The 27,567-nt window shown below is 37.2% G+C and overlaps 1 protein-coding gene across 1 annotated transcript in view; it reads left to right on the forward strand.

Annotated features, from left to right (window-relative positions):
- Adam10 (ADAM metallopeptidase domain 10) overlaps positions 1–27,567 on the forward strand; it is a 98,072-nt gene that overhangs the window by 32,245 nt on the left and 38,260 nt on the right. Inside the window, exons 3-4 of the mRNA XM_055598088.1 lie at positions 6,017–6,135; positions 9,948–10,106. Coding sequence (XP_055454063.1) covers positions 6,017–6,135; positions 9,948–10,106 — 278 coding nt within the window. The remainder of the gene's footprint in view (positions 1–6,016; positions 6,136–9,947; positions 10,107–27,567) is intronic.

Raw genomic sequence — 27,567 nt, forward strand, 5'->3', positions numbered from 1 at the left:
TTTTTTTTTTTTTTTTTTTTTTTTTTTTTTTTTTTTTTTTTTTTTTTCTTTTCAGTCTGTAAAGCCCTAGAATTCTCATGGATGATGCCTGGGGTGCACAGAGCTGATTCTATCTTCTGCAAAACTCTTCTGCTTATTATTTGTTTGTGTGTGTGTGTGTGTTATGCATATTGAGGTTCTAAAAGGTGACCTGAGAAAAGGACTTTTCTGTTTTTAAAAAATATGCTGGCGTACTAGTAAGATGGCTCAGTAAAGACACTTGCTGCCAAGCCTGGTGGCCTGAGTTCAGTCTCTGGGACCCACATGGTACAGGGAGAGAACAGACTCTCAAAACTGTCTTCTGTGGTACATGTGTTCTTTCTCTCTCTCTCACACACAAATGATATAAAGCAAAAAAAGCATACTAGTGAAAGCAAACTTTATAATCAACCCATAATACTTGATGCTCATATTGGCAACTTATCGTTTTTATTTTTGTTTTAAAATTAGCATGTAAAACTTTAAGCTAAAACCTTTACATATGCACATCATATGTGTTACTCATATTCACTCTCACAATAGTAATGGGAAGAAAATGTAGATGGAGTGACTATTTCACACATCTTTGTAAGAAGAAAGAGGAAATGAACATCTGGAGATAATCAGGCATCTCTCTTGAATTCGTTGTAGATTTAATGAGAAATGTCTTCCATAGGTTTATGTATTTGAATACTTGGTCCTAGTTGGTGGTTCTGTTTGGGGGAGATTATGACTTTTTGTTTTCTTCTAGAAATTGCTTTGTTGGTCTAAGTCCTTTGCATTCCTATCAGTGTTAGAGCTGCCTTGTCAGTATCCACAGCAAAACTTGCTATTTTGATAGAGGCTGCTGTATCTTTAGACAGTTTGAAAAGTTGATAGCTTTTTGGAAAGAGTGCTAAGTCTTGAACTCAGAACCTCATGTCCTAAGCCCACTATGTGCTAAACACGCATTCTACCACACTGTACACCCAGTCCAACAACAAACACTAGTCTTCAAATTTTGAACCTGGTACCTCCATTTATTTAAGTCTTCCTTGGCTTCTTTGAACATTTTTTTCCTAAATAGCCTTTGTGTAGAGACATCATTTTGTTGAATTTGCTCCTAAGTACTTTTAAAAGTGTTACAGTACAGAGAGTGGAATGTCTGTCTTTGGGTTATAGCATTTGTGGTGTTGACCTGGGAGTGAATTAAAAATGTGTGATGTGGAAAAGGTCAAGGAGATTTTTGTTCAGAATTGTGCCCAGTGAGCCAGGAGCAGTGGTGCACGCCTGCAATTCCAGCACTTTGGGAGGCAGAGACTAGAGGATCTCTGTGAATTCGAGGTCAGCCTGGTCTACAAAGTGAGTCCAGGATAGCCAGGACTACACAGAGAAACCCTGTCTCAAAAAACAAAACAAAACAAAACAAAACAAAAAGAGTGCCAGTGCCACACTGTAGGAAAGGGAGGCAAGCGTAAAATTGGACCCTATCTTCATAGCCATTTTGGGTAGAAGACAGGTTATGCTGCGGGATTCTCATACACTGATGCCAGCAAGAACAGAGGCATCACCTTGGGAGAGGATACTCTGAGGGAGTATCCCAAAAGTACATCCTTGAAACAAAAATGACTTTCACTGGGATTAAGAAGGAGAAAGGGCAGAAACTACTAAATGAGTGATCCACTGCCTAAATGTTACAAAACAGATGACTCAGGCTTGTAATGTGTACCATAGTTAATGCTGTACCAAAATTCAGACCACTGTTTTTAGACTTAGATTTATATAACTGGCCATAAGTATGTTTAAACACTGGTATAATTCTATCACTGTCTCAGAAACAAGACTCACCTGTGTTTCAATTTGTGTTCTCTGGCCTGTTATAGGAAGCAACTGTCTATTCTTGACAATGCTGATTTAATTAGAATTTCCTATGTCAAGGACGCTGTTCTTTATTACTGAAAGGCTCTTACTGCGGTTTATATATAATATCAAATAAAGAGTATTTAACATTTTAAAATGTACTATTTTAATTGGGAATGGTGACACACACATCTTGAATTCCTCAGCACTTGGGAGGGAGGGGCAAGCTTGATTTCAAGGCTAGCCGGGGCTATATAGTGAGACTAATAAAAACAAAACCCCCATTTAAAAAAAAGACAGATACACACACATACACACAATACACGCTAATTAGGATTGTTTCTTAAATTTCTTCTTTATATCTTGCTGCTATATAGCTTGCTGCTAGATATAAAAACAGGCTGGTGGGTTTGTTTTGGTCTTTGTATACTAGTTCTGTGTTCTGTGACTCTGGTACGTTCACTGTTTCTATTAGTGTCCAGCACTTTTTTTTTTAGGATTTTCTACATAGATTTTATGTCATCTACAAATAAAGGCATGCTTATTTATTTGTTTATACACTGAGTTATTGTGCTAACACTGACCTTCATTCAATGTTGAAGAGAACTAGCAAGTGCAAATATCTTCTTATTCCTACCTTAGAGAAGAAACGATTGGTCTTTGATACTAAAATATATTGGAGATATTTTGTTAGGTTAAGGAAGTTCTGACTTCCTTGTTTGCTAAAAAAAATTATCTTGATTGTGTGCTGAAAATTTCAGTTGCTTTTTCTGCAAGTAATATGATTGTGTGGTTTTTCTCCCCTTTGAATACGGTGGGTTAAAAATATAAATCTACCTTATTCTTGAATAAACCAAATTGATCATGAATTATTTTTATTAAGGTACTTCTCTGGTTGCTCAGAAACAGCTTAAGGGAGGAGGCTGTCTCTGGACTCATGGTTTGACAGCACAGTCCATCAGGTCAGGGAAGACACAGCAGTTAAGAGTAGCTCATGACAAGCGATGGCAGGAACGCCAGGTTGCCTGCTTATACCTCTGAAGACCAGGAAGCAGAGAGCTTGCCCCTCAATGACGATGCCCTACAACCCAAAGATTCCATTCCTCCAAAATAGTAGCACCACCATAGAAGCTGGGGGAAGGAGGCACATTTCTCATTCAAACCACATGATCAATGTTTTACATTGCCATTTTCTTCTTGTCCTTTCTCTTATAGCTTGTTTTCTCCTAATTATGCTAACACGATCTCACAAATTCAGTGGTTCTCAACCTGTGGGTCACAATCCCTTTAGGTGGGGGAAATGACCCTTTCCCAGTACTCATATATAGGGTATCCATATGTACTCACATACGTAGGGTATCCTACATATCAGATGTTTACATCATGATTTATAACTAGCAAAATTATAGTTATAAGGTAGCAATGAAATAATCTTGTGGTTGGGGTCATCACAGCATAAGGAACTGTATTAAAGGGGCACAGCATTAGTAGGGTTAAGAACCACTGCTCTAATTCTTGAATGTGTTTATAATACATACACAGGAAAATTTTCTTCTAGTTTCAACATCCCTTTCTCTCTTTCTTTTTCTTCCTCTTTGTTTTTCTCTTTGTTCCTTTTTCTCTTTCTTTCCCCCTCCCTCTTTCTTTTCTTTTCTTTTTTTTTTTTTTCTGATATGGTTTCACTGTGTGGCACAGGCTGGCCTGGAACTTTCTATGTAGATCAGGCTGTCCTTGCTATCACAGAGAGGTCTGCCTAATGTGCCTCCCAGATGCTGGGATTAAAAGATATGTGCCACCACACCCAGCTATCATCGCTTGTAGTCTGGTCTGCCCTCCCAGCCTGCTTTGCTTCTGGGGATTAGACCAAAGGCTTTAGACATGCTGGACAAGTGCTCTACCACTATTGAGGTACTGGATCTTGACTGGACTTCTTCTCTTATTTAGTTCATGATTTTTACAGTTTGGAGGTAGGGGCACAGGTATGATGGCATTTCTCTATATAGCCCAAGCCTGGAACGTGTTATACAGCCATCATGTCTGGTGCCTTGTGTTATTATTTCTTCTTTCACCATGCCCACCCCTACCACTACTTCTTCCTTCTTCTCCTCCTCCAATTCTTCTTCTTCTTTTTTTTTTTTTCTGAGACAGTGTTTCTTTGTGTAGCCTTGGCTGTTCTGGACTCGCTTTGTAGATCAGGCTGGCCCCTAGCTCACAGACATCCACCTGCCTCTGCCTCTCCAAATGCTGGGATTATAGGTTTGGCTGCGCCTCTTTTTTAATTCCTATTCTTCCTACTTTAGTTTGTGTTTATGGGTGTTTTGTCTGCATACCATATTCATGCAGTGCCCTCAGAGGTCGGAAGAGGAGCATCCCTTGGGACTGGAGTTACCGGTGGTTGTGAGCTGCCACGTGAGTGCTAGGGATTGAACCTAGGTCACTTGGAAGAGCAACCAGTGCTCTTGACCAGTAAACCATTGCTGCAGCACCATTGTTATTTAAGCTTTTTGTTTACTTGTTTCTTCTTGTTGTTCCTTTTCTTGTTCTTGTTCTTGTTTTTCTTCTTTTTCTTGTTGTTGTTGTTCTTCCCATTTCTGTGGTGATGAGGATAAAATAGAGGGCCTTGTGGGCCCTCTTGGCCAATGTCTCAACAAGATATGCTACCCACTCCTGTCATTTTGAGGTTTTACTGGTGGCATTGTCTTCCTTATTATAAAGGATACAACTTGGGAACAGGAAAATGGAAGAAATGCAAAGGACAGATGGGAGCACCACGCTTCTTCCATGCCCTTTCTTTTCCCTTCCTTCCTTCCTTCCTTCCTTCTTTCTATTTATTTATACAACATTCTGCATTCACACCCGATCTTATTATAGATGGTTTATGAGCCACCATGTGGTTGCTGGGAATTGAACTCAGGACCTTTGGAAGAACAGTGAATGTTCTTAACCTCTGAGCCATTTCTCCAACCCCTCCATGCCCTTTCTTGATGTATCACCTTTGCAGTGCTTCCATGTGTTATACACCGGTGTATGCTCACCAAGTTCACTGTCTGTGATAATAAAGTGACTGAACACGGGATCCCCCCCACCCCCATAGTGACTGAGGGCTGAAATTCTAGCCCCAGAGATCAGGGATTGCAGAGTAGATATTAAACTCTATAAAAACATTAAATAGTCTTTGATTGGTTTACCCTGAGGCTGTGTGGGAGTTCCATGTTCCTTCACTTCTTCATAGATATTGGTGTGATTGGGACCATTGAATAGGGATGAGGACACTCCTGTCATTTAGGAGATCCCAGAGTTTTAAGGGCTTTGTTATAGGAATTAGAGACATAGGCCAGTTTATTGTAGTCTGTTGTACTGGAGGTCATTTCATTTTGTACAAGCATGGTAAGAATTCTAGAAGAGGAATTTTTGTACTAGAAGCCACTGCCACTGCCATTGAGTCTTTTGATCAGTTTCCTAAGGTGATACTGTTCTAATTTATACATGTCACAGATGAGTATAGTGACTTTGGCACAAATTTGTAATGTGTTTCAAACACATTCTGGTCTACTATTTAAAGCATGCTTGAGAAGATAAGTTGTAACAGCATTTTTGTTGTTATATTTGTCATAAAGATAATGGAATAGAAATTCTATCATGTGCAGACTTCTGTAGCAATTATGGAAGCATAATATATTTTTAAGAGTTTAGTATGCCAGGTGGTGTTGGTGCACACCTTTGATCCCAGCAGGCAGAGGCAGGCAGATCTCTGTGAGTTCAAGGCCAACCTGGTCTACAGAGAGAATCCTAGGACAGCCCTGGCTACATTGAGAAACCCTGTCTTGGAAAACCAAAAAAAAAAGGGGGGTGTTAATATGACAGGTTGTTGCCATTTATCCACATTTCCTGCAGGCCGAGCATTTATGTGCTGACTTTACATTATAATCTCTAATCCTTAAAACAATTCTACAAAATGGACAGAATTTATAATTTAATTGTTTTGCTTTGATACATGGTCTCTTTTTTTACTAGTCCTTCCTAGTTTGGTACTCACTGTATTCCCCAAATAGACAAATTGTGTGACACAGTCCTTGCTTTGTAAAATTTTTTTTTAACAGTAAAAGAAATCATTTAAGATTTGGATCCTTTTAATTTCTTTTCCTGTCCCATTTTGCAGACAATTCAACCTACGAATGAAGAGGGACACTTCCCTTTTTAGTGATGAATTTAAAGTAGAAACATCAAATAAAGTACTTGATTATGATACCTCTCATATTTACACTGGACATATTTATGGTAAGTTGGACTTTCATATGACATTTTCTTTTATTTTTTCTATTTCTACACAAGTGAGTATATATTATAAATATAGACAGATATTTCAGAAGAGATTTTGTAGATCCTGAGGAGAGGGAAGAAAGTAGCAGAGAAAGAATATCTTGTCATTTGACTGTCTAGAGTGTCAAGAATTCTAGAAGACTCTCTGATCCTTAATCAAGCCTGCCAATTGGCCCTTTTCCTTAGAGATCCATAAGGGATGGACAAAGCATTCTACTGGCTCTCTGGTCCCTGGTTCAGATTTGATTTGTTCCTGGTGATGAATTCTGGACAGAAGTCATGCACCTATGAGAAAGGGGAGAAGAGATTGGCATCTAATCCCAGATGGCTGTCACTGCAGTACTTCATCACAAGACATTCTAGAGAGAGCAACAGAACCAAAAAATCTGGGCCCAGGGGTCTTTTCTGAGATTGATGCTTCAACCAAGGACCATTCATGGAGATATCCTTGAACCCCTGCACAGATGTAGTCCATGGCAGCTCAGGGTCCAAGCGGGTTCCCTAGTAAGGGGAACAGGGACTGTCTCTGACATGAACTCAGTGGCTGTCTCTTTGATTACCTCCACCTGAGGGACTCTGTTTCTTGAGAAGCCCATAGCCATACTTGGGTTTCTACAGTCCTTTCCCTAATGTCCATTGCTCAAATAAAACCCTGTTAATGAATTTCCAACTTTTTAACACAAAAACAAAAGAAACTCAAGATGGTCCTAGCTGTTGGTGTATATTCTTCCTGCCCAGCCTTTCATAGCCTTGACCACCACATTCAGCAAAGGCACAAGGCCTGGAAGAGATGAGAGCTCTACATAGTCACCCGTCTGCCTGTCTTTGAACCTGATAATCCTGTGCCCAAGACATGTAGGGAATTTTGTGGGTTTTTTAATTTTTTAATTAACTAACTCAATTTTTTTTTTTCAAAGCAAAACCTGAGGAGATAGAGCAAGTCATTTCAGACAGTGATCTTTGAAAATGAAGTCATCTATGGAACTACTTTATATGATGTTTAATAGTGAATTATGCAATGTAGCACTTCTGAGATCTCTGACCCTTTGACTCTTGGTGCTTCCAAGTGTTAAGAGTTACTAGTTGTTTTAGCCTCTTGTTTGTTTTTGAGACAATATCTTGCTATGTAGTCTAGGCTGGCCTGAAGCTACTCTCCCTCATACTCTCCCGCCTCAGTGATAGGACTGTAGGTATGTACCACCACATTCAGTCAGAGTTTTCAAAAACTTCTCAGTGATTTTAACACTTTCCAATTTTCCAAGGAAGAATTAGTGGTAACTTCTGAGTTTTACACAAACATAAAAGGAAACTGACAATAGAGATCATATTAGCTCAAAACAACATAATAAAGTCACCTAAGAAAAAATTCCCCAGGCCCTTTCTTCATAAAATTTATGTGTTTTTCTTGACACTTGTAACTAATATCTCTTACCAGTTAAAAAAGTTGCTGGGAGGCACAGGCACATACTTAACCCAACAGGAAGTTCATCGGACAGCAAAGTGGGACAGACAGATAGGGAGGGAAGTCATAAAGAGGCTAACATAATTCAGTCTTCTAGGCTGTTATATCTTTGCATTAATAATTACTAAAGACAGTCCTTAATTATTAAGCCAAAGTATTCAAAAATTTTCTTTTTTTTGTAAATAAGATTTTTTTTTTTTTTTGCTCAATGTTATAACATTTTGAATATGCTTAAAGAAAAGCTTTTACTTTTTTTTATTATATTAGATAAATGAGGTGTTTTTATACTTAACTTACCTGGAAACCAACCCAAGTTACTAAATTTTAGGTTTTTGGTTTTTTTTTTATAGTCTTTTAATTGTAACCAAACAAAAGTATTTTTTCTGGCAGTTTATAGTGTTCTCTTACTTTCTTGATCACTTGTCTTGCCAGATAAACTGTGCCCTTTTGGGTAGGTGATGGTCAGAAGAAGTAAAAGTATAAGTGAGTTTTTAGATAAAGTTGATGTCATATAAAATACACCATAGATTTGATGGCACATACCTGTAATTCTGGTACTCTGGAGGCATAGGAAGAAGAAGCATGAGTTCAAGGCCAGCTAGGTCTACAAAGCAAGATAGTTGGGCGGTGTGGGGAAGCCAAAACGGGCAGGGGGGAACCAGAAAAAAAAAAGTACAGATCTTATTTTCAGTTTGTGATTTATTGGAAAATCAACTAATATTAATCTGTAACTTAGAAACTGTAAGACACTGGGTCTGGAGTTATTTTACATGGGTAGCATGTCTATATATAGCACATGTCAGGTCCACTGTTTGACCCCTTCCTCCTCACAAAATTAAGGAAAATCCTGGGAGTTGATTCCAATCTTGTCTTCCCCTTTCCTCTCCTTCTTCTGTTTCTTTTTTCTTCTTTCATTCTTCTCTCTCCATTCTCCACTGCCTTCCCTTTTCTTCCTCTTCCTCCTCCTCCCCTTCTGTCTTTTCTCTTTTTTTCTCTACCCTCACTTCTCTTTCCTTTCACCTGCTTTCTCCTGCTCTCCCTTACTTTTCTTTCGCCTTCATGTAATGCTTGTGATTGAGCCCATGAAAATTTATTTTTAGTCAAAGATGAATTTTTCAAAAGTAAAATTTTGGGTTTTGTTGTTGAAGACAAAAGCCTTGTTAATAGTGATTAACTGATTTCAAGTCCTTCTGTCCCAGTCTTATGGCCAGCTTTGATAAAATTTTAAAGGCATGTGCCTATGGTCTTGGCCTCTTGGGAAGTTGATGTGGGGAAGTTTGAGGTCAGTTGTTTGAGGCCACCCTGAGCAACATAGCCAAGTGCTATGTTTAAACAAAACCAAAATGGTTGGTGGTGCTATAGGCATGGCTCAGGGTTAGTATTCTTCCTGGCACATGGGACATGTTCATGGCACATGAACCTTCAGAGCAAACAAAGTGAATCAAAGCAAAATGCTGTGCCTCTATCAATTTAATTTTGGTGCTTAGATTTTGTGACTATATTTAAATAGAACTGAAAGTACTCCCTTTTTTGCTGTTATTTTTCTCTTTAGAGAATAATGAGATAGTATTATAAATATGTCCAGTATCTTTTTTTTTTTTTTTTAATAAAGACTCATTTTTTTTTTTAAATGATTTTTCTAGGCTGGCTTAATTCTCAGTATGCAGTTCATTCTCACCTTGAAATCGCAGGCTCATCTTGCCTCTAGTTCTTGAGCACTGGTATTATAGGATTGAGATATGACATCTAGCTTCTTTGTCCAGCATTTTAAACAAGAGTGTAGAAGTGCTTTGTTTAAGTTACTTCTGAACTGTTTTGTCCTTTCCTATTTAAAAATACATTTATAACATTTGTAGGTGGCAAGGAGCCCTAAAAACTGTACAATATCAAGTTAGAAAGAAGCTTTTCATTTGTGGTAAATTAGGAAAAGTTTCAAAAGGTACTTTGAGGATCTTTATTCTGGAAATACATAGTTTATTAGAAGATCTGTTTGCTTTTTAAAAGTTTAAGTTAATGTAATGATTATTGAATGACTGCTATCTGAATGTCAGGCACTGTGCTAGGCATATGATTGTCAGTAAGATAGATGTTCCATTTTTATTGTTGTAAGTAATTTTATTTCTGTTTTAACTAAATACTGATTATTATTCATATCTCAAAATAACCTGATATATTTTATGTGAAAATTAATTTCCCAGTACTGAGAATATTTGAAATAAAAAAAAGTAAGAATGGCTTTTTTTTTTTTTTAAAAAAAAAGGAGAACATGCAAACTAAAACTTCAAGAATTTGTTTTTTTCATCAATAGGTGAAGAAGGAAGCTTTAGTCATGGGTCTGTCATTGATGGAAGATTTGAAGGTTTCATCCAGACTCGTGGTGGCACATTTTATATTGAGCCAGCAGAGAGATATATTAAAGACCGAATCCTGCCGTTTCATTCTGTCATTTATCATGAAGATGATATTAGTAAGTACTTGTGCTTTATATCAGGTGTTTTTTGCAAAGGCTTAGTAATCCTCCTAACTGTTTGGAAACAAACGTAGCCTTGCTGTTTTCTTTCCCAAGGTTAACAACAATTCAGGTTAAACAACCAGAGTGTAATAAGCAAAGTCTTCATGTAGTAAATAATAGGTCTTTATGGTATGACAGTTGTCAACACAGGCCGATCATCCTCTGTTGGTGTAAAGCAACCAGTACTGTTTGAACTGTGAGTCAGCCAAATCCACTTGAACTGGAAGTCTAAGTTCTGGTATCAGCCAGTCTGCTTAATTACAACATCTCATTTTCATGGCTTGCTGAAGGCACAAAAATGTCATATCTTTTTATATCCATTCTATGTGAAATACCATAGGATTTTTTTTCTAACTTCTAAGTCCACTGAGTGCTTGCTTTTAGAATCTTGAAATAATGGCTTGACCATAGCCTTGTACGACTCTAGGCTTACCATGGATTTGTTGGGATAATTCTTTTTCTTTGTTTAAGGATAGGAAATTCATTTAGATTTTACATTTTAATTCCGTCATTGTCTGTGTTTCTGTGGTTATTCAATCCTGAGAATGTACTGTTAAAATAACACCATCTTGAATACTTTTCTTTCTTTTTAGTGTAGCTAGGTTAGTTCCTCTACTTTTGCCTATTTCCTGCCTTGGCAGCTTCCTCTTGGTTTCATTTTCTTTTCTACAGATAGGAATTATTATAATCTATATTTCATTCCCCTGCTTAGTAATATACTGGCACATATGAACTATTTTGCTTTTTTGCTTCATTAGCACTGACTATTTCTGTACTGCCATTTACCCAACTGCTTGTTGATTCTGCTGGTGAACTGCTGTGGGAGAATAGCCCAAGTTTACTTGAGGATGTGTTTATGGCTGTTGCTTGCTGCCTCATGGATTTATTCATGCTGCTTGCTTGTGGTTTTAGTCATCCTTATTTGATACCTTTCCTGCTTCACTTCCTAGTATTTCAGGCAATTATTATTATTATTATTACTACTACTACTTTGGCCTCTAAGCCACAGTCCTCCTCTGTAAGTAGGAGTATAGATTCTTTTGCTTTCCTTTCTGCTAACAGAATTTTCCTTCAGTGGGTTTGTGCTTTTCCTTGGAATTTTCTTATTAATTTAGTCTTTTTGCCGTTTTATCGTCACTCTTAAAATGTGCTTTTCTATAAATACAGGTCCTGTGACATTTGTTCCTTTAATATTCAAGTAATACTTACCTATCTGTGAAGTAGATCTTGATAAATTCCTAATAAAATGTTTAAATGTGTTCCCTAGCATGTGTCTTCATACTCACACTAGGTCTTTCTGGACAAGTAAGTTGAGAAGAATGATTGGACAGGCTGCTTTTCCTCCCTGCGCCACTGACAGCTGCTGCATGAGCCTTGTTCTTGCCATCAGCTCCCCTGTGTTTCGTGCTGCTTATGACTCTTGAGACCTCTTCCCTCTCCTTGTTTCTTCTATGGATCTCTCTCTCTCTCTCTCTCTCTCTATATATATATATATATATATATATTTTTTTTTTTTTTTTAACATTACATTTCCCCCTTGTTAGGTGCATCTCATTGTAACATCTGAATTTCTTCTTTATGTCAACATTTTTTATTAGACATCAGTAGTATTAATTTAATCAGTATTAAAATGCAAAATGTAATTATATTTAAGATGATTTTGTTTATAGCTTCTCTGTTAAGTGAAAATGTGATATCAAGATGGGCATATAGGAAGCAACAGTTTATAAATTTTTTATCACTTTTGTTAGCATAAAATTAATAGGTTTGTTTTAACATTTCATACAATGTATTTTAAACTTTATTCATATTAAAAACAGAGTTGTAGCAGGAGAGATGGTTCGGTGGATAAAAATATTGCAGCACAAGTGTGAAGGCTAGCCCATTACCCACATAAAATAGCAGCATTTGGGAAGGAGAGATAGAATCCCCAGAGCAAGCTAGTCAACTAGACTCTCCAGAATTGTTTACCAAGAGACTTTGCCTCATAAATAAAGTGCAGAGTGATCAGGAAGACATCCAGTATCCACTTTTGGCTTTGATATGCACCTGCCCCTGCCCCACCGCCCTCCACCACATGTGAACCACACACAATATAAAAACCATTTCTAGCAAGCCTGCCAAACAACTATAGTTTACCTACTCCAATTATAGGGCATTGACAAGGAAATTTACTTTTAATTGACAATTTAAATTCTGTTTGGGTGTTGGCAATCCTAAAAACAACAACAAAAACAGCATTAGTAAGATGGGTAGATGTTTAATGTTGCCCGGCACTAGATAAAATTCTTTATGTGTGTTAATTATTTCATCCTCAGTGGCTCTGTGAGGTATAGGCAAATGTATTATTCCTACTTTTTATAGATGAGGAAAGTAAGATTTGGAATCCTATCTGACTTGTGGATATCATCTTCTGTGCCATGTGCCCGTGGGAAGAAACTGTGAATCCTCATTATCTTTTACTGTTGAGACATCTGGGTCTTTTCTGAAATCTGTACGTCTTCCTAAGATTACACATGTGTCTGTTGTTGTGTTTAGACCAAATTCTATCCTTGGGGTTTTGTTTTTGTTTTTTTCCTCAACTAATGAAAAAAAACAGGTATGCACTTTAATGCACGTTACTGTTTTTACATAGCTTGCTTAGTGCCAGTAATTTATTTCCATAACTGAAGAGTTATATGATTGTTCATTTACTGTGGATATGTAGAAGTGAACTTACATAAAGATTCTGATAATTTAGCTGTGCTTTCTGAATACAGTTTTTGCACCTATAAATCCATGTGGAAAACGATGTTGTTCTAGAGACTATTAGGCGATGCTTTTTTAGCAGCCTCTCCAGGTGCTTTGATACAAACCTGGATGTGATGTTGCTCACTATTTAAAGGTACTGCTTAAAAATCATGTATGTTCAGGTCTTTATTGCAGCAGTAAACATCACTCTCCTAGTATGACAGTTATGACAGGGTACAAATGCTACTTAGTTCTCTGCCTCCTAGCACAGTTTATTTTGAAGAAACAAATTTACCACTGTCTGTTAAACTCTACTAGTCATTTTTATATGTGTAGATTTTAGGAATGCCTGACTATTTCCCCTTGGAACCATCTATGTATCTGAGGCAAAGGTCTAAGCCATTTTTTTCCCCTGCTCTACTTTCATAAAAATTCTTAAACTTGAATTAAAAAAAAAACTTTTAATTGAACATATATAGCTATATAGAATATACTTGATTTATTCTTTTTTTCATGAACTTAAAAATTAAGACACGTAAAACTTCGTTTTACCATGTCAAGATGGAAACCTTATATTGCTTTTTACCATTAAAATATCAGTTAGAAGCTGAATGTGGTGGTACACTGTTCCTGTCATCTCAGCAAACGCTAGACTTAGGAGAATCAGAATTCAAAGTCATCTTCAACTGTGTAGCAAGTTCAAGACCAGCCCAGGCTACATGAAAACCTACCTCAAACAACAAGCAAACAATCTGGAAAGCAAGCAAACGAAAATTATTTAATTCCATATAATTTTTGAATTTGTTGGCATAAAAGTTTTGATGGTTACTAAGGATTCCATATCTTTTGTATCACAATGAGATGGTGATATCAGTGGGAGAAAGAATTGAGTTGGGATTAATAGCACTGTTGATATCTTTTTTTAAATTTTTTTTATTAATTACACTTAATTCATTTTGTATCCCCCATAAGCCCCTCCCTCCTCCCCTCTCGATCCCACCCTCCCTCCCCTTTCTGCATGCATGCCCCTCCCCAAGTCCACTGATAGGGGAGGTTCTCCTCTCCTTTCTGATCTTAGTCTATCAGTTCTCATCAAAAGTGGCTGCATTGTCCTCTACCGTGGCCTGGTAAGGCTGCTCCCCATCAGGGCGAGGTGATCAAAGAGCAGGCCAATCAGATTATGTCAGAGGCAGTCCCTCTTCCCATTACTAGGTAACCTACTTGGACACTGAACTGCCATGGGCTACATTGTGAAGGGGTTCTAGGTTATCTCCACGAATAGTCCTTGGTTGGAGTATGAGTCTCTAGGAAGTTCCCTGTGTTCAAATTTTCTTGTTCTGTTGCTCTCCTTGTGGAGTTCCTGTCCTCTCCAGCTCTTACTATTACCCACTTCTTACATAAAATTCCATTCACTCTGCCCGACAGTTGGCCATCAGGCTCAGCATCTGCTTTGATAGTCTGCAGGGCAGAGGCTTTCAGAGGCCCTCTGTGGCAGGTTCTGAGGTTGTTTCCTGTTTTCTTCTTCTGGCTTTCAGAGGCCCTCTGTACCAGGTTCCTAGGTTGTTTCCTGTTTTCTTCTTCTTCTGATGTCATCCTCTTTGCCTTTCAGGGTGGGGATTGAACATTTTTATTAGGGTCCTCTCTCTTGCTTAGTTTATTTAGATGCACAGATTTTAGTGGGTTTGTCCTATGTTGTATGTCTATATGAGTGAGTATATACCATGGGTGTCTTTTTGCTTCTGGGACAACTCACTCAGGATGATCCTTTCCAGGTCCCACCATTTACCTGCAAATTTCATGATTTCCTTCTTTTTCATTGCTGAGTAATATTCCATTGTATAGATTTACCACAGTTTCTGCATCCATTCTTCAGTTGAGGGGCATCTGGGTTGTTTCTAGCTTCTGGCTATTACAAATAAAGCTGCTACAAACATGGTTGAGCAAATGTCCTTTTTGTGTACTTGAGCCTCTTTTGGATATATGCCTAGGAGTGGTATGGTTGGATCTTGAGGAAGCGCTATTCCTAGTTGTCTGAGAAAGCGCCAGATTGATTTCCAGAGTGGTTGTACAAGTTTACATTCCCACCAGCAGTGGAGAAGGGTTCCCCTTTCTCTACAACCTCTCCAGCATGTGTTGTCACTTGAGTTTTTGATCTTGGCCATTCTGATAGGTGTAAAGTGAAATCTCAGGGTTGTTTTGATTTGCATATCCCTAAAGGCTAATGAGGTTGAGCATTTCTTTAAGTGCTTCTCTGCCATTCGATATTCCTCTATTGAGAATTCTCTATTTAGCTCTGTTCCCCATTTTTTAAGTGGATTACTTGGTTTGCTGCTTTTCAGCTTGTTTAGTTCTTTATATATACTGGATATGAGTCCTCTGTCAGATAAAGGGTTAGTGAAGATTCTTTCCCAATCTTTAGGCAGTCACTTTGTTTTGATGACAGTGTCCTTTGATTTACAGAAGCTTTTCAGTTTCATGAGGTCCCATTTATTGATTGTTGCTCTTAGAGCCTGTGCTATTGGTGTTCTGTTCAGGAAGTTTTCTCCTGTACCAATGAGTTCTAGGGTATTCCCCACTTTTTTTTCTAGCCGATTTAATGTGTCTGGTTTTATGTTGAGGTCTTTGATCCACTTGGACTTCAGTTTTGTGCAGGGTGATAAGTATGGATCTATTTTCATTTTTCTACATGTACACATCCAGTTGGACCAGCACCATTTGTTGAAGATGCTATCTTTTTTCCATTGTATGGTTTTGGCGTCTTTGTCAAAGATCAGGTGTCCATAAGTGTGTGGGTTTATTTCTGGGTCCTCTGTTCGGTTCCATTGATCTACCATTCTGTTTCTATGCCAGTACCGTGCAGTTTTTATTACTGTTGCTCTATAGTACAGCTTGAGAGCAGGGATGGAGATATCTCCAGAAGATCTTTGATTGTAGAGGATTGTTTTAGCAATTCTGGGTTTCTTGTTTTTCTACATGAAGTTGAGAATTTTTCTTTCCAGGTCTGTAAAGAATTGTGTTGATAATTTGATGGGAATTGCATTGAATCTGTAGGTTGTTTTTGGTAAGATGGCCATTTTTACTCTGTTAATCCTGCCAAGCCATGAGCATGGGAGATCTTTCCAGCTTCTGATATCTTCTAATTCTTTCTTCCGAGACTTGAAATTCTTTTCATTCAAGTCTTTGACTTCCTTGGTTAGGGTTACTCCGAGGTACCTTATGTCATTTGTGGCTATTGTGAAGGGTGTTGTTTCCCTAATTTCTTTCTCAGCCCTTTTGTCTTTTGTATACAGGAGGGCTACTGATTTTTTTGAGTTAATTTTGTATCTGGCCACTTTGCTGAAGGTGTTTATCAGCAGTAGGAGTTCCCTGGTAGAGTTTTTGGGGTCACTCACGTATACTATCATATCATCTGCAAATAGTGATAATTTGACTTATGTTGTCAGATTGTAGTGTCACTTTTATAACATGAAATTCTGAAGATTGCCTTTAAAATATTCTAGCCATGATTAGGGCTAGTGTGGAGTTTGGAAATCTACTTAACATAAATTGATTGTGACAAGCATAGGTAGACAGGGAAGGAAAACAATGATGTCTGAACTTTATGTGCCAGGGTACTAGTTACAGCTCTACAGTACAATTTAACTTAGAGCTTTTCTTTTGTGTTAGTTTTCAATATTGAATATAGGCACAATAAAAATATTTGAAGCAAATATAAAAATATAGATTTTTTTTAGCTTTCAAAATATTTTTTTGCTTTCAGGTAAATATATGTTATCATTGGCAGGTGTAGTAGTTAGTGTTATGTGTTGGCTTGACAGAGGTGCTTTTTTGCTGTGTTGGCCCACTCCCCCAGTTCACCTGTGGGAAGTATAAATTTCTCCAAAGAAATGGCAGTTATTTTTAAAATGGTATCTAATTAGAAATCTAATATACTTAAATAAGGTAAGAAGAAGCCAGGAATATGAGGAACATCTGCAAAGTTATAAAGAGTTATAAAAAGGCCAAGTTTGAAATCCAACCTGTGTTTCATAGAAATTCTGGCCAACCTGGGCAACAGAAACAAGACCTGTCTCGAAAAACTATAAACACAACAAACAAACTACAACACACAAGCAAAAATTAGGTAAAAGACTTATTCAGTGGAAAACTATAAGTAAGATTTGTTGGGAAAATTTAAATCAAGACCTTTTCTGATTTGTTATTGTATATATCTATGTCTGTATATATATTTATATTTATTATAAAATAAAGTATAGCTACAGTGAAATATAATATATCACTGCAGAATCACAAGATGATTTGAAAACATCAAAGATCTGTTGTAAAACAACTCTAGGAAGTAACATTGAAAATTTTGTTCTTCTGAGAATGTCTCATGATTCTGTTTTGAAAAGTATTTATTTTACAGAAAGATTAAATTAGCAGGGCATGGTGGCTCATGTGTGTAGACTATCACTCAGAAGGCTGAGGCAGGAGAATTGTGAGTTTGAGGCTAGACTGGACTATGTAGTGAGTTCCAGGACAGTCTGGGCTATGTAATGTGTCCCTGTCTTAAATAAATAAACAACACCAACAAAAGAACAGAAATTATTTATTGTACAATCTAGATATTATAGTTGGGTGTTGTTAGTATTTATTTAAAAATAATGCATGCACACAACAGTTATTATATGAAAGAGATTTATTGGATGGAGGTCGAGAGATAGAGAGGAAAAGGAAAGCGAGAGACATGGAGAGGGACCCCCAGGAAAGAAAGCGAGGCAGAGAGAGCTAGAGAGGAGAGTAAGAAAGAGACAAAGTGGCGGGTTGATCCTTTATGGCTTGTGCATGCCAGCTGACCCACACCTGCCACACACCTGATGGGCGACACATGATGACATCATAAGTTACCAGGCAACTCAGAAGCAGACTACCTAAATGCCAACAGGTATAATTTCAAATACAGTTTCCAGTACAATGTGGTGAACATTTATGAACATTTGATTTGTTAATAAGAAGACGGAATTTAAAAGATCTTAAAATTTTACAACTGTTCATTTTAAAAATCAGTATTTTCAGGGCTGGAGAGATGGCTCAATGTTTAAGAGCATGTCTGCTCTTCCAAAGCACCTAGCACCCAAATGGAAGCTCACAACTGTCTGTAATACCAATTTCAAGGGATCTGACACCTTCATACTAATGGACATTAAAAAAAAATTAAATGAATTATTTGAAAAAAAAAAAAAAGAAAAATCAGTGTTTTCTTTTGGAGTATTGACACATAAGTTAGTGCAACTCATGGTAATATTGACACATTAATTAAAGCATTCTGGCCTTTTTTTTTTTTTTTTAAAGAGTAGCTGCTGTATGTGTTCTAGACAAGTTTTATTGGACCACATTTCCAGCCCAGACCTTAATTTTCAGTGTGTCTTTTGTAATAGACTGTAAAACAGTTAGAAATTTAAAACACATTTTGTGGAGAAGCAACTTAGAAATGGTAGGTAATTCCTAGTCATTGTTGGTGGAATGAACACCAGCAGGAGGCTGTTGAAGCTGTGTTTTTGTTGTTACTGTTGTTTCTAATATATGTCTTAACATGATACATGCCTTTGAGAAAGGGCCATAGAAACCAGCTGCTGGCTGAAGACTAAATTCAAATATTTTGGTTTATGAATGTACAGCAAAGATTACATTTTAAAAACATACACCTTGAGGGCAAATTCTCACTTGGTGAAAGAATGTACTAAATGATGTAACAAAAAGGGTGGAACAAATCCAGGAATCCTCAATTGGATACAGAAAGGCTTCTTGGGGATTGTGACATTGGATTTGAACTGTAAGACAAGAGGTCACCTCTAGACTGCCAGAGAAAAGAATCTATGATTAGCCAGGCATGGTGGCGCACACCTGCAATTCCAGCACTCAGCAAGGCAGAGGCAGATGGATCTCTCTGTGAGTTCAAGGCCAGCCTTGTCTACAAAGCAAGTATAGAACAGCCAAGGGGCTACACAGAGAAACCCTGTCTTGAAAAACAAAAACAAAAATAGCTGTTGCCTGCTTGCAACAATATATAAATGTATATGTGTAAAAATTTGTAAAATATATATTTATATTTAAGAAAAGAAAGGAAAAACAAAACAAAACAAAAAAAACCCCCAAGAACCACATTGGCTTTGTCTTGGAGGCATCCATTGGCACCATGTGGACAGGTGCCGTCCAAGTAATATAGATGGACATAATCAACATGTTAAAGTATTCTTAACATTTCAGTTGTAAGTTTTATAATTCACAGCTTCTGTGTTAGTTTTGTGCTGCTACTTGGGATTTAGGGAATCAGTTTGTCTTATGTTCTGAGTTTGAGTCAATGTTTTTTTGCTCTCTTGCTTTGGGCCTCTGGTGGCAACAGTGACTATACCATTGTGGGGAGTCTGGTGAATACCATTATCTTCTGTCCTCTGAGAATCCAAAGTGACAGGAAAAGGCCTTTCCTGGTATCTTTTTCAGTGCTTGCTTCTAGTGAACTAATTCCTGCTAGGTTTGTTTCACTGCTTTTGAGCACAATAGGTGGTCAGGCCTTCAGCAAAAAGTTCATTAACAGGTTTAATGATTACTTTATTAACTGACATTATTTGAATGGCTCTTCCTCTCTAGTCCTTGTATACAGTGATGAATACTGCAAAAATTTCATATTTTTGGACTTCAGAGTCTAGTGATTCTGTTTATAATTGGTCACAGTACAGCAAAATTTCCCCTGTTGCTTTGACTCTCATGATCCCCTGCCTGCCAGCACTAAGCCTTTGTTCTCAAAAGCCAGGGTGAGGAAAGACATGTTTGAGTCAGCTCTTCTCATGTTTCCTGCAAGGTGAATGCTGTGTGTCTGCAGTTCTTGCCATCCTTCAATCTTTCCAAAACTGGGTTTGGGGTTGGGGATAGATCATGGGGAGAAGGGCCCCTCTCCATTGGAATTGCAGAGAATCATTTGGAGTCCTTCCTACCTCCACATTCTTCATCCCTTCTCTTGGTTCTTGTTATTTGGACAACTTTGGGATAAATGGAAATTTTCTTAGTTAAGGAACATGTCCTGTGATATGGTAACAGTTTTCATGTATTATCTGTCTGTGGAATTACTCTATTTTAAATTCAGTTCATATTAAGGATTGGATTATTTGAGTTTGTTGATCACATTACCATATTTTAGAACTGTTGTTGTCTACTAGCAAGCCATGGTGAAGACCCTAGACCTTAATTGTGTAGATGTGCTGCCCTCGTGGTGAAACTGCCAGAACTGGGTGTTTGGTGGCTGATGGTGCTGGGCAGATAATTCAGACTATAAATATCCTGCTTTAGTAGAGTGGATAATTGAGAGTCAACTACTTACTTCTTGTCTGAGGTGGTGCCATATTGTAAGTGTGTATGTGTTATTTATATTTGTGTTTCCTACAGCAAAACAAAAGCAAGAGGTTTGTATGCAGAGGAACTGGAGGAAAGGCAGGAGCTCTAAAGAAGATCTTTGTTTTAAACTGGCTAATGTTCTCCACTCATTGCTCATTCTTTTGAAAGAATCACTGTTTGGCCTTTTCAGAGAACTGCAGTGCATCCTATGATTTTGCATCTCAATGAGGGCTTATTCATTAGTTGAACAAAGGCTTTTTCTAGAAATGGGGATTATATTGTCAGTAATTTTAGAGAGAAAATATCATTGTTCTTTTTTTTTTTGTACTTAATGTGGTGGTCAGGGAAAATAGTCTCTTAGAATTTTGGAAGTATACAGAAAAAAAAAATTATATTTGGCCCGTCTTTTTTTTCTGTCATGAGAATTTTCTGCTGACAGGATTTGAAGCATATAATACTGTTTTGTTGCTTTGGAATTTTTCTCTTACCCTAACAAGCTTTCAAAGTGATTTATGTCTTTAATTTATGTAAAATAATTAGCAAAGAGATAAAACATTACTTGTTTAAATATCAATCTTTGTTTATTATAAAATTACAGTATATTAAATAATAAGACTTTTATTGTTTTTCAGCCCCATATGCATTGGTATCATTAGAAAGTTTTAGTCTTTTGACAAAAGTCTAAACATTAGAACAGTTAAAAGTTTTTCAATTGATTATTGAGGTCATTTTGCAGAGTTTGAGACGTTTGCAGGATCAGTTTTATAGCCTGTGCTACTGTACAAAATGAGGTCTCTGTGTTGCTGAGTATATGTAAGTAAAACTGAAAATGGACTTTGGAATAAGATGCAGGTTTCAGGCTGTGTTAAGAGCTTAAGGTTTCAGGTCATGACTTTTGAATAAGAATAGTTCTTGTTACCAGGGCTGTAGGTAAAGAGTTGATTTTAAAAGGGATTTGGTTGGGAGTCAACAGAGTGGGATAGGGGACAAGGGAATTAAAGGTATATGTAGTGAGTAACTATGATCCTTGATGGCATATAAAGTGAATAAGCAGGAGGAAACTGTCCTATGAAAGTGCACAGGACAGTAGGCATTGGTGAATTAAAAGATTGTTGATTTTGAATGGCTGTTTGGTCTGGAAGGATTGGATAGACAGGTAATGGTGGACAGAAGGTAGCATGCTGAAAGTTGAGGTTGAAAGAGGCTTTTTAGTAATGGGTTCAAAAGTAGAACTGTGGACTAGAGAAAAGATACAAAATCCCAAAGGGATCATCAACATGAATGTTTTGGTTTCAAAGAATTATTGTAACTGGCCTCTTTTACTTTATGTTTTTTTCTTTCTTTCACCTTCTCCACCCCTTTTTTTCCACCCTTTAAACTCTCTAACACTTGGTAAGAGTGAAGAAAGGATAGAAAAAAAGGAAAGAGATTCCTGAATAAGGTCAGCGACTGGAAAGGGGGTGACATCTTTAGACTACTTCCTGCTGATTAGGGGCATCGAGTTCCTTTGGGCAAGTTTGATCTTCACCCCCAGAATATCTTAATTTCTTCTTGTTTCTTCCTTTGACATGACTACTTAACAACAAACAACAGTCGGCAACCAACCAACAGCACCCCCCCCCCCATACCTCTTGGGGCCCTCCCATTTATATGCCCTCTGAAAAGTTCCCACAATTCCAAATGTCACACAATCACAGAAACTATCTGCACCTGGAAAAATCACACCTGTGCTGGAGCACAAAGCAAATCATTGTCAGCTGCTGTGAGCAACCCCATACCCCAACACCTGGGATTAAAGCAAAAACATTTTTTTTCTGTGTTTTTTAAAGAAATCAGTATTTCCAAATTGACACTATAAATTATGATGGGTGATGTGAGAGTGAGTCAAGATCTAAAAATAAGAAATAAAGGGAAGTGACTTTGAGGGTCTTCAAATTTCTGTGGTACATGGGGTAGTCAGTGGTGTAGTCTAACAGCTATTGTTTTTATAATGCAAGGCAGAAAGTGGTAGATAGCCCTGAGTGCTTTATTGAAGTGAGGGGGAAGATGATATTTTTCTAATAGGTTGCCCTTGACCTTTGACAGATGACTTTAGAGGAGCTGATTTTATAAAAACATATTCTTTTGATTATAGATAGTTGTAATCTTTTCACAGTCAAAAAGGGGCAAGGCAGTTTTATTACTAAGTCTAGGTAACCTTTCACTCTGAGAAATAACAACCTGTTGGATATTGGATAAGTTTCTATTGACTTCCTCTCAATTCCTACCGATGGTATATGATATACTCTGAACACTGGCACATACTTGACTACTATATGGAGACTAGAAATCCACTCTAAAATCAAGGATATGTAATTGCACACAGTGTAACAAATAGATGTGTTTATGTGTATAAATGTTTTAACTTGAATCTTTTATCAATAGAGGAGAAGGTAAAATACCCAGTAGATATTATTTGTTCAATTATTTTAGAATTAATGATAAAATAACAGTGTATTGGTGAAAACTACCGCTGACCATAATCTCAGATGACACAGTACCAAACACTGAAATATCCCTAAATATTAAAATCCTTAAATGGCAAAAAGTTACAAACAAGGCACAGTAACGTATAACAGGTAATCCTAATTGCTTGAAGAGATTCAGGTATGGGAGCCCAATTCAAGAGTTTGTGCAATATGGTGAGGCCCTGCTACTTCCTTTCAAAAGATTAAAATTTCAAATGTTGAAGTCCCAAAAGATGAAATCTCTAAAGCAAATATTCTTTTAAATGTGCATGCATGTGTGCCTGTGGTGTACAGGGAACTATGTGTGACGAGTAGAAGGGCAGACTCTAGGGAAGTGATTAGTCTTGCGCATGACAGTCCCACAGGGTTCATCTTTAAACAGGTGTGATGGCTCATGCCTGTAATCCAGGCGGAGGCAAGGGTACTCATGAGTTTGAGGCCAGCCTGGACTACACACTGAGTTTTAAATCAGCCTTAACTACATAGGAAGACCCTGCTTAAAACAACAAAGCAAAACAAGGCTGTTTTGGTGGTTTTTTTTTCCTTCATCTGCATTCCTTTCAGCTGATTAAATCACCAGAGTTTTAAATGAATTAATGTCAGTGTTGTTATTGGAATGGGTTTGAAAATAATATTGTACAGTGTTGCACTTTGAATCACCAGTATATCAGGTGCCAGTTTTGTGATTTGTGTATGAGTGTGTTTCAAATGGGTTTTCCAGTCCCAAAAAAAGAGTGTTGGGGAGATGATTCAGTCAGTAAAGTGCTTGCTCTGCAACCATCATGACCTTTGACTGAAAGAACAGACAACTTTCACATCTATTTCCAGCACTGGGGAGGTGAGGCAGGAGGATCTTTGGAGTTTGTTGGATAGATAGTCTAACTGCAGTGAGTTCTGGGTTCAGCAAGAGACCCTTTCTCCAAAAAAACCAAGGTGTATAGTGGTGGTGGTGATGATGGTGGTAGTGGTGGAGTCATCAAAAGAGTTGATGACTCAGTGGTTAAGAACACTGGCTGCTTTTCCAGAGGACCTAGGCTTTATTCCAGTATTGACAAAACATCTCACAACTGCTTATAACTTTAGTTCTAGGAGAGCCAGTACTTTTTTCTGGCTTCAACAGGCACCAGTCTTATAAGTGGTGCATAGACATATATGCAGTCAAAACACCCATACACATTAAAAAAGGAAGGAAGGATGGACAGGTGGAAAATGATTGAAGAAGATTATTGACCTCTTGTCTTCACATGCAAACACACATACACACAAACCACCACTGCTACATGAAACAACACAGAATCATGGCATAACAGTAGGTGCCGAAATCTAGTGGTCAATGCTCATGTCTACATATATAGATACAGAGGAATTTCAAAAGGAGCGGCACCACATAACCTAAAAGACAAACAGCTGTTCGTCCCTATGTCATACTTCAGCATAAAGCCAATGCTGTGAAAGTCAGCCAGCTCTCATATACTTCCCCTGTACAGTTGCTAGTCTTTCTCTGTAGTGTACTTTTTCATGTGTTGAACTTTGAGTATTTTTTCCATTGCTTAAAATTTAACATTTTCTGTATTTTGCTATGCTATTTATTTCATCCTTGTGTTATTTATAATACTGAGAGTAAAAAAAGAGTTTTAGACTAGGTTCCATTTTGTGTGATGGAGTTTTGCAAGTTTGACTCCATGAAAATACAGTATAAACTGAGCATGGTGGTTTAGTGCCTTTAATCCAGGTGCTTGGTGGGCAGAGGCAAGCAGGTCTCTTGAGTTCTAGGCCAGCCATCTCTATATAGCAAGTTCTAGACCAAACAGAGACATGTTATGATCTTGTCTCAAAACTAACAAAACCCCGTAGCATTAACATATTATGTGTAAACATTGTGTGTATGTCATTACATGTGTACATGTGTGTACATGTATATTATTGAACTATCAGTTAGTGAAAATTTCTGCATTTGTGAGAACTTGGCTATTTGAGTAACTATATACATAATGTCTTAGTATGCTTTTTTAATTGATCTAATCAAAAGACTCAGGCTGTTTGTCACTGTATTAGATGCTTTGGCTTCTGAAGCTGTATACAGTTGCCAGACATAGGTATGAACTTGAATATATATAAGCATGTCCTTCTGACATGCTTCTCTATAAATAATTCATCTGATTACCATTCTTAGACCTAGTGATTCTTATCAGTAATGCATGTTACCAGAATGCATTGAGTAGAATAGTTACTGCTTGTACATGTAAGTATTCTATTGCCTTTTTTTACTGTCCAAAGTAACCTGTTTAATACTCTTTCATGTTTTTATGTTTCTTTAAAAAGTTCTCTTTTGAAAGTGTAAATAAATGACCTAATGAATTAAAAAAAAATTTAGTGGCGTGTGTGTACATGGAATTTATATGTGTATGCATACATGTAGAGGCTTGAGGATGACCTCAGGCTCTGTCCGTCCATCCATCCATCCATCCCTATCTATCTGGCAGAGTCCAAAGTCTCTTAGATTATAACTTTCTTTTTTGAAAATATGTAAACTGTTTTTATATCTTTACAGTTGGTAGTGAAGTCAATGACTGTTGACAAGTACAAGTCTTACCAATAGAAGCACAGCTAGAAAATTTTCCATTTAAAATTAGTTGGGTCATTACATGTTTCATAGCTTGGGAATATTTTTTATTCAAACTATAGGATCATTCTGCTTTTCCAGGTTGGAATCTATTGGCCATTCAGGGAAAAAGACCATGGAGAATCATGGCTGGTTACCTCGGCTAGAACTTGATTGTGTGGGATACCTTTCTTGAAGGGAAGCTACGTAGTTCAGTCTACAGACATTTTTCTAGGATAATGAGTAGTAGTTTGGTCAATAATTTTCAAATTATTTTCTTCAAAAAATAAATTTTGAAAGTTTAATAACATTTAAAAGGTCTGAATAAATGAGTGGTATGCTAATATAAAAGGGTCTTTAAGAAATGTGTATTTTGTTGAACAGATTTTTTCCTACACAACTATAGTATATACTTTTTTGTTTTGATGGTAGGTGGTATTGAGTTATAAAGAAAGGAACTAGGTGTGAGGGACATTTGGAGAATGTTATTGTGAAACTTGCTGCAAGTGATTTAATTACAGGGATTGTCATTTGAAACTCTTAATTTCAGTAGTCATCTATGTGTTCCTGTGTCTGAGAGAGTAGTTTTGAATGTGGCTGAGGGTGGGGGCTAGGGGTGGGATATAACAATTTTAGAAACTTCATAATAAAAGCTATAAGCATAGCTCCTTAGAAGAGAGATTCTAATTCAGTTCAGTAAGAATTGTATCAAATGTTGAACATTTTTCTTTGTTAAGCTTATAAGGTAATATTAAAATAGAATCTTAATAACTGAAGTATTGGTACTTTTATTCTTATAAATCTATATAGAGTCTCACAAAGGAAAAATAAGAATATGGCATACTAATTGAATAATAATTTATTTGCTTCTCATAATGGAACAGAAATTAAAAATTTTAAATACCATAGTTTATGTGGAAAACCATTTAGTATGTCAGTACTCTTAGAACTTTTGTTTTTCAGTTGCTTCTATGGTCACCAGCTGTCATAGTTACTTTTCTATTGCTGTGAAGACACCATGACCAAGATAACTTATAGAAGAAAGAGGTTATTGGGGGCTTACAGTTTGAGGTTGATTCCATGCCATGATGGCAGGGAGCATGGCAACAGACAGGCAGACATGTCTGGAGCAGCAGTCGAGTGCTTACATATTGAGAAAACAGCCACAAGGCAGAGAGAGCTAACTGGGAATCTTAAGGGCCTTTGAAACCTCAAAGCCAACCCCCTAGTGACACACTTCCTCCAATAAGGCTACACCTCCTAATCCTTCCTAAACAGTTCTACTGACCGGGGACCAAGCATTCAAACATAAGAAGCCATGTGGATCATTTTTTTATTCAAACAACTACACCAACTAAGTCACCAGCAGAATTCATCATCATCTATATTGTTTTCTTCTGAGAAATAGATTAATCTTTTTTTACTTATATTTTAATATTATAAATGCAACATTTTTCTCTTTCTTTTCCTCCCTCCAAATCTTCCTATATACCCCTCGTTGTTGTTTCAAATTTATGACCTCTCTTTTCATTAACTGTTATTTCATGCATATACATGTGTATATCAATATACATTTCTAAATATAACCTGCTTTTTATATAATGTTATTTTTATGTACGTTTTCAGGACTAAGCATTTGGTACTGGATAACCAATTTGTGTTTTATTCCTTGGAGAAGACTGTTTCTTATGCTCTTAGTATTCCTTAATTGCTTGTAGTTCATTGCATAGGGCTGGGACCTTGTAAGCTTTTTCTCTGTCCACTTTAGCATATGTATTGGTGTTGTCCATGTTCAGCTCATATTTGGACAGTTGTGTTGTGAGACTATGAGTGTAGCTTCTGACATTACTAAGAGACACAATCTCACAGCAAACTCGCTGATCTTCTGACTAATACACTCTTCCTGCCCCTCTTCTACAAGGTTCCCTGAGCTTTAGGCGTGGGAGTGTTTTGTAGATGTATTCATTGGCAGTGGGCTTCAGCTCTGCATTTTGATTGGTTGTGGTTTTTTTGTAATGGTCTCTGTTGCAAAAAGATGTGGGGTGAAGACTATACTTAAGGGTTTAAGGGTTTAAGTTGTTGTTAGGAATTATACTGATTTAGTAAAGTAGTAGTTATAGAGTTTCCTCAAATATCCATGAATTCACTAGCACTGAGTAGTTAGCTATGTCTTCAGTACTAGGCATGATTCCTTCTTGTTGAGCTG

The sequence above is a fragment of the Psammomys obesus genome, unplaced genomic scaffold (genome assembly GCF_907164565.1).
Source record: "Psammomys obesus unplaced genomic scaffold, mPsaObe1.curated_primary_1811, whole genome shotgun sequence".
Classification (NCBI taxonomy): Eukaryota; Metazoa; Chordata; class Mammalia; order Rodentia; family Muridae; genus Psammomys; species Psammomys obesus.